Source organism: Phoenix dactylifera, chromosome 6 (genome assembly GCF_051530095.1).
Source record: "Phoenix dactylifera cultivar Ajwa chromosome 6, Ajwa_hap1_PhDact_Kaust_v1.1, whole genome shotgun sequence".
NCBI classification, from domain to species: domain Eukaryota; kingdom Viridiplantae; phylum Streptophyta; class Magnoliopsida; order Arecales; family Arecaceae; genus Phoenix; species Phoenix dactylifera.
Genome location: NC_143195.1, coordinates 38396791 through 38412158, shown reverse-complemented (window position 1 = coordinate 38412158; position 15368 = coordinate 38396791). Strand labels below are relative to the sequence as shown.

General features: G+C 40.0%; 2 protein-coding genes across 4 annotated transcripts; both read right to left on the bottom strand.

The window, feature by feature from the left end:
* Window positions 1–1387: 1387 nt before the first annotated feature.
* On the bottom strand, window positions 1388–6274 carry LOC148703284 (uncharacterized). Its single transcript, XM_088724159.2, has 2 exons — window positions 4798–6274; window positions 1388–4603 (listed from the first exon to the last, which is right to left on the bottom strand). The coding sequence occupies exons 1-2, from the start codon at window positions 5292–5294 to the stop codon at window positions 4576–4578; spliced, it is 525 nt and encodes a 174-aa protein (XP_088580285.2). The 5' UTR covers window positions 5295–6274; the 3' UTR covers window positions 1388–4575.
* Window positions 6275–6474: 200 nt separating this feature from the next.
* Window positions 6475–15099, bottom strand: LOC103704009 (WPP domain associated protein). 3 transcript variants are annotated; one of them, XM_017841990.5, is made up of 4 exons: window positions 11891–15099; window positions 10675–10801; window positions 10030–10131; window positions 6475–6814 (listed from the first exon to the last, which is right to left on the bottom strand). In XM_017841990.5, the coding sequence occupies exons 1-4, from the start codon at window positions 14626–14628 to the stop codon at window positions 6746–6748; spliced, it is 3036 nt and encodes a 1011-aa protein (XP_017697479.4). In that variant the 5' UTR covers window positions 14629–15099; the 3' UTR covers window positions 6475–6745. The 3 variants fall into 3 exon arrangements, with proteins under 3 accessions (XP_017697479.4, XP_026659201.4, XP_089779842.1); XM_026803400.4 differs by lacking the exon at window positions 6475–6814 and adding an exon at window positions 7975–8508; XM_089923716.1 differs by lacking the exon at window positions 6475–6814 and adding an exon at window positions 7975–8446.
* Window positions 15100–15368: the final 269 nt, after the last annotated feature.

The following is a 15368-nucleotide window of genomic DNA, read 5'->3' as shown; positions in this document are numbered from 1 at the left end:
AAATTCAATGAAGACATATCTAATACTTTAGCGGACTGACTAATTATATATATGCATATATATACACACGCGTATGCCAGAGCCACACCGATCGCCTTCTAGATTATTATCTAAAAGAACTAAAATATCATGTCACCTGCATAGTTTTTTTTCTTCCATAGATTGTTTTTTTTTGTTGAAGTTAAATACAAACCCTTGCATAAGTCTTTTTTGAGTAAAAAGAGGAGACTAGCTGTAGAACAGCATATTTTAGTTATAAGTATTGCTTCTTGAATTTGGATAGAATTATAAAACATTGCACCTATGATGCCCTATTTAAAAACAAGAAAATGAGCCCACACATGGATATGATAGTAATATGGTTTTCCAAGTCTGAAACTCAAATATACTTGAAGCCAGCACATGGAAATTGGGTATTAAGAGTTATGTTTCTCATGAGGTAATAAGCTACGCAGCTTTTAAATAATTTTAACCTAGCGGACCTAGAAAGCCGGTATGGACTTGAACTTAATATGACGTGGTTTGGAAATACAGCAAGGTGCCAAAAATGAAGTAGATTTGGGGCGGCCAATGGTGAGGATAGCTTTCCAAGACTGAAGTCCCGAATTGCGCTGAGTAAAGGTTTAAGTTTTGGTTGCTATATTTAGAGGGCTACACCTAGGATTTGGGTCGTGTTGCTGGAAACTGGATCAGGGGGTGACCACGGACCGAGGAGGAGGAGCTCCGACAGGGAACACGGCGGCGGACTGCTTTCTCCGGAGGACCTGCAAGAGGCCGGTGGTCAGGAGTTCCGGCGCCGGCCCTCCGATGCTTAAGTCAGAGAGCGATTGCGTAAAAGAAAAAATCTCCCTTAAGAAGGAAGAAGTCTCCTTTTTTATAAGAGGAGTGTATGAGTTACCTATGACTGGACGTGACCGTGCGAGTTAATGAGTTACCGTAGTGATTGGACGTGATCGTGTGAATTAATAAGTTATCGTAGACGGTCCGAGATTTTGGGCTGGCTGGCGGTCCGTTGAGATCGTGCGCATTTAATCATTGGCGGTCATTGAGGCGGAGATCGCGGGATTGGACCCTGGATGAGGAGGAGGGGGACTTGATTTTCGGTGGAGTGGAGGGGTCTGCTTCTTCGGTCTTCTTTGGGCTTGAGGTCGATCGGGCTCAACTCAACCGAGATCAAGGCTGCAAGCTCTGGGGCCGGGCGCGCTGAGGTCGAGCGCCTTGGGGTCGGGTGCCTTGAGGGTTGCAGCCGTCGCGCTCGCCATCAAGTGCCGGCGAAATATCCACGTGCTTTGAGCAATCTATTTTTCCCCCAACAGGTCGGTTTTAAGTTAGGTATGGATTAGATAAGGGCTAGGCTTCCATGTAAATTGAAGTAAGTAATTATTGGATCAAAAGCGTAAATGAGAGTGCTCGCATTTAGCAGGCTTCGGGCCAGTTCTAAAACCGGGCCTCGATCCAGTAGACAAAGTTTGCCCGATGTCTAAAGTAGCTGAGCGTGGGTTTAAACTGGTCCGTCAATTTTTTTTCCAATATACGCTGCCGCTCCAAAGACTTGCTAGCTCGTCGAAACTCTCGTCAGCGATGCTGGTCTCAATGGGTGCAACCTTTAATCATATGAGCGGAAGCCATGGTCTCTTCGTTTCACCCGATGGAGGGGCTAGATGTAAAAAGATGCGCCATCAACCATATCTCCACAGACGATCTCTCACCGCTTCTCTTTTCTGAGACGGGTTTTTGCCGATAACAGGTAATTGAGATGAAGAGCTTAAATTTTTTCTTTTTTTGCTCTCTCTTCCATATAATTCTTAAACTTTTGTTGCGCAGAATCCCTTCATTTGGTAGATATCCGTCTGTGGTTTTATGAAATATGGAGAATAGCCCTTTTTTTTTTTAACCCTTCGTATGATTTCTTCTTCTTTTTTATGCTACCTATACCTTTATTTATGGGACGAATTCCTACCTATATTTTGAGCAGATATATGGATTTATGGCTTGGAGAGCATGTTTTCTATCCAATCATCTAAAGATTTCCATTATCCACTAAACTGCGTAGCCTTGAACAAGAAAAGAAAAGAAAAGGAAAGGAAAATCCACGCCTGATTGGCATAATAACATTGAAGGACCGCATGCTGGACATCCTCAAAACAAACAATTTACAGCTAACACATCTGCATCGCGTCTCTGTTTGCATGCCACAAATCTGGTTACCTTTGTTAGGTTGGGTCAGGATTTGGGCGATTCGTTGCTCTCTGGTAGGCTCAAGTAACAGTCAGATATTTGTGGAACCATAACAAATTCATAGCACAAAGGTGGCCTTTGCGTTCAATACACGCATAGCTTCCCCTCAGCCAACCGCAAGAACGGAATTTGAAAATTAAGTTTCTTTCGGGATGGCTGAGAGGTTTTTTTTTGGGTGAGTTGATATTCTCTTTTCGTTTGGTCCGGCTCTCTTGTTTGATCTGAATGGCCGTACTCATATGCATATAATGTGAGAGGCCGGTATACTTTAAAAAAAAAAAAAAAAAACAAAGAGATGGGCCAACTCTGGTCGCGATTTAAGATGGGATGTTTTGGGCCGTACAATCACGACGGTTCTATTTACACGGACGGCCGTGATTGATGAATGTGACCTCCTTAGAAAGGGATGAGAAGATTTAAGTTGGCTCAGAAAACTCCGAGCACTCATGCCTAACCATTGACAATCGAATTGGAGAATGTAAACCTATTCTTCAACCTTTTTTTTTTTTTACTTAAAATCCGTACCTAAAGTTCCAATTATCGATTATATATATATATCTTAATAAATAAAATAAAATATAGTAAAAAATACAGGACTGGTTGGCATTGAAATAACACGAGAAAGTAAAAAAATTAACATGGAGAAAAATATAATAAATATTAAATATATTTTTCTTCTATTTAATTATATAATCTTTCTAATTGTTGTTGGAAATTGGACCCAAGGGCGGCCGCAGACCGAGGAGGAGGAGCTCCGGCGAGAGTGGCGGTACATCGGCGGGCGGCGTCCTCCGGAGGACCTGCAACAAGCCGGTGGCCGGGGTTTCCGGCGCCGGCCCTCCGATGCTTAAGTCAGAGGAGGGCTTAATTTTGGAGAAGAAGATGGACTGTAAGTAAAAGTCCCAAGCCCTCCCTTGGAAGGAAGCGGCCCCTTTTTAGAGGAAGAAGCTCCTCTTTTATAGGGGGAGTACCAGGGTTACTTGTGATGTGACTGGGCAAATTAATGGGTTACCGTCACGATTCGACGTGGGCGTGGAAGTAATGAATTGCCGTGGATGGCCCATTCCCATCATGGGAGGAGATGGCGTGCAGCCATAGCTTGTTTGTGGCGCGCAGTGCAGTCCATTCTTGGGAATGGTGAGACGTTGACAGTCGTAGCAGGGTATGGTCCTTGGTTGATATGTCGTGGCGTGGTCGGCAAGTAAAGCATGGTGCGGTGAAGCTGCTGCAGGGCATGGCCGCAGCATATGGACGACGAGGTCAGCCTTCTGAAGTCAGCTCGGCCTTCTGAGCTCGGCCTGAATGAGCTCGGCAGCCTTCTGTGTTCGGCCTTCTGAGCTCGGCAGCTTTCTGAGCTCGGCCTGAATGAGCTCGGCAGCCTTCTGAGCTCGGCAGCCTGCATGAGCTCGGCAGCCTTCTGTGCTCGGCCTTCTGATCTCGGACTTCTGGTCTCGGCCTTCTGAGCTCGACAGCCTTCTGAGCTCGACAGTCTTTTGAGCTCGGCAGCCTTCTGAGCTCGGCTTGAATAAGCTCGGATTTGGATGCTTTAATCGGATTTGGGTGCTTTAATTATATTTGTGAGGTGGTCCATTTTTCCCCCCAACACTAATCATTAGGACATGGTCCATCGCACAATTACTTGGGGCATGAACTTTAAATGCTCGTTAAAACCTATATTGGATTATTTATAATCACGTTGCTATCAGCCAATCTATATCCGACAAAATTATATTAAAAAAAAAATCTCAACCAATCCTTACTCGGCAAAGTTGAATGGTTTAGATCAAAATTTGCCACCTCTCGCTTGTTTTTTTTTTCCCACCACATTGCTTCATGTATTGATTCACTATTAATCTACTGCTAATCTCAAGGAGCATACAGTGTTGGCTCAAACTACAATAATTCGCAAGTATTTTTGGCAAATAAACTCAAAGTAACTGGATGAGTCTCCACTAGGATAAGCATCGGCGCTATCTGTTCAAGTCTTTGTAATTTCTTTTACAATTTAAAACATATGTATAGTATTAATTAAATACCATAACTAAAACCTTAAAAATGCGACTAATTTGAGAACTCAATTTCTTTTGATAGTGGCAAGATCTTGAAATATCTTCACATTTCCATTCGTTCCAAACATAACACCTTGCCTAAAATGGACCGAGACCTTGAGTCCACCCCAATATACAAACTATCCTGGGAGATTGTCCCAGAAACCTTCCTATGAAGGTTAACATACATCCTAAGATCAAATGAAGATTATTAAAAAAATGGTATTAAAAAAAAAACATACAGGACGGAAGTAGATTAACGACCAAACCAATATATTATCCCAAATCATCAACCAAAATCATCAATCAAAGTATATCTGAAAGGCAAAAAAATAAAATAAAAAATAATCAATAACGTTCTCTGCCCTCGCTCTCAAAAGAATTTGGAACAAATCGATTATGTATAGACAAAATAAAATCATCTCTCGAATGATAAGAAAAAGAAAAAATGATGATGATGATCATGATGAAAGGTTTTCAGAGCATCTCACTCCGGGTGGCGTAACCGTACCTGGATCGCTGGATGTTCTCCCGCCGCTTCTTGTAGACCAGCGCCCCTAGCCCCACCACGGCTGCAGCCGCCAAAACCCCCGCCGCGATCCCGGCCTTCTTTCCCCCGCTCATACCGCTGGAACTCTCCCCCACCTCGGCCTGCCCGTCGCCCTTTTCCCCGTCCCGGACGACCTCGTTGGCAGGGGACGGCGGCGGTGACGGTGAGGACGCCGGGGAGACGGGCGGTGCCGGTGGCGATTCGGGGTTCCCCGGAGAGAATGCCGGCGACGGGGCTGACGGACCCATCGCGGGAGCCGGCGACGGAGTGGGCAATGCCGGCGACGGGGCGGACGGACCAATCGAGGGAACCGACGACGGAGCGGGCGATGCCGGGTCCGGAACAGGTCCTCCCGGGACCGGCGAGGGTGGGTTGTCGGAGGACGCGAGATCCAACGCGGAGAAGAGGAGGAGCAGCAGGGGGAGGAGGATGGAAGGCAATGCCGGTCTCGCCGCCATGGCCGGATCTGGGGCAGATCTGGAAGACGCGATGGTTGGACAAGGCGCAGCTCCAGATTCAGATCTCTCTAGACTCTTCAGCGGGGGAGGAGGGAGAGTATCTATCCATGGAGGGAACAGGAGGCGCACCGGAAGAACGTTTATTCACTGCCAGCTGTCGCTGAGATGGATAGGATCGCCGAATGAGGTTAGCCGGCATAAGAACCGGAGGAGGATCCCAAGCAAACCACGCCAGGACCCCTTATTATATTTATATATTTTCTGGATTATATATTACCTGTCCTCTCTCACCTTTGATCCTAGCAAAACTCTAGTACCATCTCCAACTCGCCTATCAACAGCAGCAGTAAGATGCAGACTTAGATTATACTAATGTCCTTTTTTTAATCTCAACCCCCGCAAGACTTCAACTCTCTCCTATACCTCCCTCTTCTCCAATCCCGTGTGCAAGAGCCAACTCCAATTTTCATGTCTCTCTTCATCTCATATCCAAAGCTTCTTGCTCCTCTCTCCCTATCAAATTTAATCCCAGTTCCGCCTAAGCTAATCTAGCAATAGACCCCACCTCCCAATCCCATCTGTACTTACCTTTACCCACTTCTCTGCCAAAGCCTCCAGTCTCAAGCCATATCTCTCTCTAACCTGGCTTCACCCATCTGATTACAGCCTTCTTGTCCCCAACAAAGCTGGGCGTGAATATTTTGACATGCGAATACACAAGCAGATATATCGTCAAACTACAAAACCATGCATTTGCCAATCAAAGCAAATTCTAGCTCCATCATCACTTAATGAAGCTGCATAAGGCATAACTAACCATTTGTGTAATTCGCCATTTTTTTCTCAATGTCAACTTCAATTCATCCCTAGTAATGATACTACTTTGTAAGTCAACCTTCTACAAGGCATCTCTTTCTTAAAGTTCTCAATACTCATCTCACAACAGCTGCGCAATCAACAACTCTTTCTCAAAGTTCCCAATACCTATCTCATGATAGCATCAAAATTAGGTTAACGTCCTGCATTGATGGACTGAAGGCCTAGACCAAAAAAAAGGAAGAGAAACCTAGACCAAGATCTCTCTCTGTCTCCCTCCACAGTTTCTTTCAAAAGACATAACTGAAAAGATTCCATCAGTATTATGCTCATACTATTTAAGGATTACAAAAGCATTACCACATAATAAAAGTTAGATAAATCAGCATTGAGTACTCATTAGTGGCAACAAAGGTCTACGAAATGCCAATTTTGGATCAAAGGCAATTTAGCTCTACAATAAACAACAATGTTATTAATGCCTGGTTGTGAGGTTGGGCCTGGCGCATTCGTAAGGTTGCTCCACGTGATCCGAGTGTCACAAGTTCAAAATATAGAAATGGCCTCTCTGCACGTAGGGGCACAACTATGTACATTTGATCCTCCCCAGACTCCACAATGAAGAAACTCTTTTTTTAGTGTCTGGTAGTCGTGGTCGCTTTCACAATTAATTCTTTTCGGATCAATGTTAGAACCTCCATTATCTGATAAAGTACAGTCCAAAATCAGCATTTTAACAAGACAGTGACATCAAAATACAAGTACTTTTGACTTATCCGAGAAAAAGAAAAATGCATTCTTTTCTTAGAAGATATACATTACTTCATATATACTTCAAGTACGTGCATGTTCCTTTTATTTCTTGGCATGAGTTTGTTACTGGATTACTGTATAGTTCTTGTCCACATTGCCCCCATATTTTGAAGGCTAGCTCATAGGGTGTAAGTCTTTTAATGTACATGGAGTCGCTGTTACAGGATATAGTTATAGGGAACAACTACACAAGCTTTAAATGCAAAATTAGGTTAGGAAAATGTCCAAAGCAGGAAACAGGAAAGCAGCAACTAAAACATGCAAGAAACTAGTAGGAAATGCATGTGAAGCCAAGAAAAACCAAAGGGTAGTTACTGATAAACTTGCTTGCATGCCTTCCTACTGCTTTTTTATTCTTAGTCATTTTAATTCACATTTCCTGTTTGCTTTCCATTGAGAGAAAATTGAACAGCATCCATTTCCTGTCCATGTTTGTTCATATATGTGAAACCATATGAGATATGTTTCCAACTATTTATGACTATACCTGTTAGTTTCATATCTTACTGAGATGTTGTGACTTGCGAACACTCTAATATCAGCTCATCATATTTCATGGTATTTAACTAGCCTTGTTTTATACAATCGACGATCAGTATTGCAATGATATCAAAGTTCTGGATATATCTCCTGAAGAAACTGGATAATCCAAGGAAACTTTGTAATGCATGTAAAAATTAGCAATAAAATATTGCCACCAAACTTTTTTAAAAAAAGAGGAAAAAGTTACTCTCCGTTGCAATAAACAAAGAATACCAAAAATATTACTTTTTGGCTGCAATTCTTCGAATTTATGTGCAACTCCTCAGCTAGAAGAGTCCTCATCACTTGGTGCACATTGTTGCAATTATCCTATTTTTGATTAGCTCTTAGTAAGAATAACAACAGAGCAATAAATGGACATAGGATTAGTCATAATCCTCATGAATGTAATTGAGAGCATTAGTCAGTGTAAAAGGCTTAACTAGGTCATCATTTACTCTAAAAGTTGCATTGCACTTATCAATTGACTCAATGCATATCCATTGCCAACCAAATCCCAAATCAAACCTTGAGAAAATGCAGTAATAGATAACATATCCAACAAACCGTCAAGTCTCGAAATTAGGAAACAGATGGTTGATGGTAATTTTGTTTGTGGTTGTACAATCCATGTATACACACTAATTCCATGCTTAACTTTTCAATGGAATAGGTAAGCCACAAGGACTCAAATTCCTGAAAATGACCCTTTAACCAAGCCTACAATTATCACATTATCTCCTCATGTTCCATGGGAAGCATCGGGATCAAATTGATGGCATGATGAGTATTAGTATAGGAAGTTGTCCATCTGGCAGATCTTCAAGGATGAATCCTAAAACTCCTTCACAACTTCTTTCACTTTTTCAAGCAAGTCTTCAAATGCTTCCTTAGGTTCTTTAGCATCTTTCACCGCTAAGTCGTAAGCATTTCCGATGTGCTTTCTTCTTCCTCAAATCTTTCCATGCTGAGAACTTGTGAGTGACTTGAGGAGGGAAGATCTAAATATGAATTGAAGTTGTGATGCACGAGATGGAAAAGCTTGCATTAAACACAGATAGCCCTGAATAAGAACAATATCTGAGTAACGATCTATAAAGCCAACCCCAAATTGTTGGTACAAGGATTGATGGTTATAGTTAACAGTCATGGTTCCAAGAATCTCTTATCGCCCCCTCCAAATCTATTAGCAAATCAGAAATGTGAGTTTACTTAGTGGAAGATGAAAGCATGAGGTATTGTAAGTTTGTATCCCGCAGGGTAGGCTAAATATGAGTAAGTCACAAAGCAATGGGATGGTAACAAGTCTTTGAGCAAAGTGATAATCTCAATGGGCTTGAGCTTTCTCTATTTGTCAAAAGCATATGCTTAGAACTTTAGAAAGTGTTTTGGAACACTTACCAAAAGATGGGAATCCAATTTGCAACATTCATATCAAAGAAAAGAAGATTAAGTTGAATAAATTTAACAATGATATGAAGTGTTGCATTGCTTTTGCCTCTAAGTTGATGGAATCTGTTGTTTGTATCTCTTATTTTGAAGCAAACCTCCAAAGAAGAAACAAATGCTAGAAGTAGCTTAACAAGATTAAGGGAGGAAAACTATGATATGGGTCCAGCAATCAGTGATCACTAGTTCAACTAGAATGAACAGATGTTCTAAGAAAATTTAGGACTAAGGTAAAAGAAAATGAAAGAGTGAGCAATGGCTCTCTTGAGGTAGTAATGATTACAGGATAGTTACTTGAAGATATGAAGTAAGGAGTATCAATATAGAGCCTCATTACATGCACCCCGTGTCTATTGTCTGGCCAATTGATGCTTACTAGATGAAGCAACTAACAAGATGGTGAAATCAAATAGGATCAGAAGTGGTTCATTGTCGAAGGAACATGACTCTAGATAAAGCTTCATTGCTTGCGTCAACAGTTCGAGTAACTGGAAATTCACACACTTTTTTCTCGGGGAAGAAATTCATATCAGTTGAAATCACAAATACACCTAAATGAAAGAAGGAACCACAAGGCCCAACCAAAAAAAAAAGTTTAGAGAGCCAAAGTTCATCTCAACTCAAGTTTAAGATGCTGCTATGGTGGGCAACAATGGGAGCATCATCATTCATGAAAGTTCTCTAGTTAAGACATCAGAAAAGGAAAAATATATATGTTAATTGACTTATTTAACATATCCTACATGCAACTAGAGTAACCAAATCTCAGTATCATTAAAAAGTATAAGTGCTTGTCTTATAGAATGCAGAAAAAAATATAACCAGATCAAACATACCCAAGGAAGGTCATTGCTACCACTATAAGATCTAACAATTGAAGAAACATTTTTCGCTTGGTACAAGTAAGAACAACATTATACTACTCGGAGCAGCTAAGAAAACAAATATACTATGCACTAAACAATTTCTAGGATTTGTTTATTGATTGAACAAGCATTTTTCTTCATGTTTTGTTTCATTTTTCTTATCATTGGCCCAAGAATCATATCACAATAACAAGGGATCAATGTTTTCCCGAAATGAAAAATGCAGATCAAGAGAAGAAAAAGTTATTATAAAGAATGAGTTATATTACCCCAAAATAGTGTTGCAAAACTGGTGAATAATGGTCCAGTGATATGTATATCTTCTGAATTAGGCCAAGAAGTACATCTACCTCATCACCAAGCAGATCCACCTAAGTTTAAATAAACACCAATGAAGCTTGGGTTAAAGCTTCAAGAAATTTTACAACTGCATGTATATAGAAAAAAAATCCATAAAAATATTAGAAACTTCAATGTGGTAATTAAACTTCTTGATGCATCATCGAAGTGCCTTCCCTGCTATCATTGTTGTACAATGTCTGTAGATACTAGTAAAATATGCAAGTTGAATGTATCTTAGAGGAGCATGAGGAATGCAATGAACTTAACAAATTTATGAAAAGGCTTGAAATGAAGAGATATGAAGAACAGGCATAGAGATTACCTTGAACTGCAATCAGTTTATTAGTTAATTTATATGGATGGGAAATACAGTTGGAAGCGTATGCTAGAGCAGATATCTAGCCTGATAATGCTGGAACTGCCAGTAATGACTTAGCATGATGAGATTTTTCAAAAAAGACCTAGCATGACAAGAAACCTCTAGAGCTACTTGTTTGACTCAAGCCACCTCATTAAGCTTTAATGAACAGATTTGATGCACAGGTATACATATAACAGAACAACATTCTAACCTCTGCTTCAGCTGTTTGGAGGTCATAACATCGCCTTGTAAAAGCCTTATGATAGAGCAATTCTTTTCTCTTAATTGAGACTACTTGCTCAATGAGAGGATTCAATAGACTATTCAGACATTCCAACCTGCACAAAGGATTCCTCAAGTAACCACAATGTAGTTATGGTTCTTCCACAATTTTCAAAATCAATCACTTAGATCATGCAAACAATATAAGCTGCAAGAAGAAAGTACAAACTATGTTTCCAGAGAGCAATTTCCTTGTGCAATTTTCAGTTAATGAACCTCAATAGGATTTCCCAATAGGGTCATGCTTAAATATTTTAAAAAGAAATTAAAATAGGATTTCTCCATAAACTTTTGCAATGTATCAAAGTTACAAAAGAACCCGTGAAAAATCATTACTTCAATATTGATTCCTTTAGAAGTGCTCAATGCACATAGACTCCCTCACCACTCACCATTAGCCATGCCTAATAAACATAGGGTTGAAAGTCAAATGAAGCATTTGTACTCTGGATGAATCTACTGAGTGAAGTTAGGGTGAGCCTGATGCCTTTTCCTTCCTTGTTGCATCTTCTTCAAGCATTCTCCTCTCTGTCTAACAGCTTCTTTGAAGATCTTCTTCCCCTTTCAATGCCATTTTAAAGGGAGAAATGATTTACAAAATGTTGTTTTCTAGAGTTAACATATTACTAGATGACATTCATTGAATATTTGTTCTTGGCAAATATTTCATGACTCTAAGGATGGATTTGCACCAAGCCAGAATATATGGGGGTCAATACTAATTGGTGCATAACATTTCAACTAGTGACAAAGTGTCGAGTCTTTTAGCTTTTTTTTTAATGCCCATATATTGCAAAAATATAAATGTCACCCAAATTGCAAGAAATACAAAATATCAAATTGCATATTAAGCTGAAAAAGATCAACTATATAAACAATTTTATGTACAAATAAATGCACGTATCTACGTATACAACATATGCATTTATGTTTCTGTAGAGGACTAAATTAATAGAGATAGAAATATGCACAATCTATGCCAGCTAAATGCATGTAGTTGCAGCTTGCTATAAAACAATATGTGAAGGCCTACTTGTTTTCAGGCATATAGTGATAAACATAATATAAATTCGAATTTAAGACCCTTCTGCTTTTATAAACTGCATATGCATATGAAACAGAACAGTTCATAGAGTCATAACTACCTTGAAATATTTACTTTTATTTTGTCAAACATCATAAACTCAAAATCCAAGATTACTTGTGAAAATTTTGTAAGAGGCATCACAATGAACTGCAACTCAGTCCAATTCTTTCCTGTAAATCCTGTTGGTGAGCATGTGGTGTTGTTACCATTCTGTATCATGCCACTTGCTGAAGTTACCTGATCATGTGCCAAATCCCTATTATCAAGAGGTAATAAACATGGTACCGATTTACTTAGATGCATCCTACTAGAAATAAAGTGATGCAATTCAAATTTTCTGTCAACTGGCTCGAAGGCATTATCCTTCTCAACCAACAATCCAGTATGTTGCAGATTTAGTGCATTTGATACTTCAATTTTATACCCATCAAGGTCAAGATGAATATGAGGTTCCACCAGTTCTGAATTACAATTAAAATCGAAACCTTCCTTCAATTTAAAATCATTTGATAGTGATTCCACTTCTTGCATATTTTCCATACTGTCACTGATCGCAGACAATTTTTTACCAAATGGCAAGTCTCCCTCTGGGCATTTCATCAATGCTAAATTCTCAACACATATCATATCTTTGATTACCTCACTGAATACAATACAACCAATCTCCTCCTTAAGAAGCCTGTTGATGATATAAGATTCCTCCGGTTCTGAATTACAATTAAAATCTAAACCTTCCTTCAATTTAAAATCATTTGATAGTGATTCCACTTCTTGCATGGTTTCCATAGTTTCGCTGAACATGGAAGTCTGAGACAAATTGTTACCAAATGGGATCTCTCCATCTGGGCATTTCGTCAAAGTTAAATTCTCAACACGCACCATATCTTTGATTACCTCACTGAATACAATGCATTCAGTCTCTTTTTTAAGAAGCCTCTCGATGCTATAAGATTCTATATCATTATTCCATTCTTTGATCATTCCACTAAGGATAACCCTATATACATCCTCCCTGATTAAGGTCTCTATGTTGTAATCAAAGAACTGAAGGTGTATCCCTCTCATTAAACCTTTAGAAAGAATTGTGTATTTCTCTTCCGACATCTTAGCTTTAGTGTCCAAATCAACATTTCCTTCTTCTAGCTGTCTTATCTCCTCAAACAGCTCAGTATCTCCTAAATGACAGCATAGCCCATTTCTTGGTTTATCAAGGAATTCTCTCGATATCCGAGTGACCATTATTTCTTTATCCGCTGATTCATATATTGATGAATTGTTTTGGAGAATGCTCTTGGGTCTTTCATAGGCTATAAACCTGTGGTTATCACAAGCTGCAACCAACTTGGCATTCTCCCTTCTAATATCATCCAACCTTGAAATAACCCTAACAAAAATTTGTCTAACAGAATCAAAGGTTTTATCGTTTCTTAAGGAGCACCCTTTTTCTATGGACATTTCTCCCTTCAACCAGTTAATTTCTTGACTTTTCTTCCATATAATAGACTCATGGTTACGTATCAAATCAGCAACAAAATGCCCAGATGGATTTTCTTTAGATAGGTCTTCTGATTTGCTTGCTTTTCCATCCTTTGAAGAAGTATCATTGAAATCCTCATGTATTTCTACTGCACCAGAAACAGCATCATCTCTTCTTGAACCTCCAAAATTACAGCTATCTTTTCCTCCAGCATTTGCTCTTGACAAAGGATTGTAATGGGTCCTCATATCCATGCTTCCATCACTTTTCGACTGCACGTCTATTTGAGACAACAATACCTCAAGCTCACGATGCAAACTTGTAATATCATCCATGATAGCTGACCAGTTCATGTCCAACAAGGCTGGAGGAGAACTTTTTGCGGGAACCCCAAACTCAAACTTGCCCGCATGCTGAGTTTCCTGAAGGTAACTTTTAATAAAAAAATTAGATGTTTCCTTCTCCACATCTGAAACCCATTGCTGCTCGTCCAGTGCTGCCTTTAACAAGGAAACAGATCTTCCCATCATTTCAAAAGAAGATTCAATCTTTTCCGTGAGAATACCAACATCAACAACAATCTCTTTAAAGTCCAACTTCAACTGTGCTATATCATAAAGCTCATGCAGTGATTTCATGCCACCACCATTCACTCCAAACTCAAAGTTGAATGTCAACTTGTCAACATCCGAGGAGTTTCTCCTTTTCTTTTGCATCAGATTGGTCAAAATTTCACGCCCATCCTCCAGTTTGCCTCTGATTTTCTGCAACTGTCGATGCAAAGAGCCTTTCAGTTCACCGAACACATGGTCTTCATTTTTTTCCATACTGATTGCATCAAATTGAACAAATCCACTCGCTTTCTCAGTTTTTACTCTTTCAAGCCCAAGCGCTGTGTGCAAAGAGCTCACTTCTTCGCCCTTCATTTCCAAAGCCGATCTAAGCTTCGATTCACTCTCCTTGCTCCTTGTTAACTCTTTATCTTTCTCTGCAATCGCGAACTCAGTCTCCTCAAGCCTATAGTGGATCCGATCCCTAGTCGTCAACAAATCGGAGAGCAGCTGCTCACGTTCACGGGTGCCTTCAATGATGTTGCCATGGATCTCGTCCTGCAGGTATTTCAGACACCACTCCAGCTGCATTATCGCCAGCTCGCAGAACCTTGACTTCTCATTCAACCGCTCCAAATCCCCTTCTTTCGACAAGCTCTTGTTGTAAGCATTCTCCATTGCAGAGTTCACGATCCCCATCATGATCGAATCAGCGACCATGCCTGACACCCTCAATCGACAGTCAAGACCATTAAAGAATGCATCCATTTTTTCAGATCTTCTTTTAGATCCAAGCACAATACCCTTTCTCTAATCCACAAAACAAAGGATATATAGAGAATCTTGACGCCAGATAATCATTCAATTGATTAATATAAGGGTTTTAGTCATAATCAAGCCCTACTAATTTGTTTTTTATGCTGCAAACCCTCAAATAGTCTAATTCTTCCAACAAGAATCAGAGAGCCAAAAATCATAAAAATCTTTAGCTTTTTCCTCGAGAATCCATCGGACCGAACGGGAAAATTACAGGAATGCCAAAACTCTAGATCTATATCCGTAAGTATAGGAATTATCCATCAGAAAAAAACAAAAATCATAAGAACAAAATATATAATTCATAGCAGAAGCACTAATATAAATGATGAGCGTTGCAGAAGAGTAAAAGAAATTAAAAGGAAAATAAAATAGGCTTCCAGCATCAATATTTGCAAGAGCGAAGGAGGGGAGGCGAATGGGACTGACCTGGTCTTCCGGAATCTCAACGTCCGCCCACAGCCTACGATACGTGAAGCACCTCCTCCTCCGCTTATTTTGTTTCTTGGCGCGCTCGCCCCGTGGCGCTCTCTCTTCTCTCTCTCTCTCTCTCTCTCTCCGCGCTACGACAATTTCCAGATGGTTGTCGGATCAGATCAGGCCGGATTTTGGAGCCCTGTTTACATATGCGAATCGAATAATAATATATTTATATTTATATTTATTTTAGTATATAAATACTGATACGCACA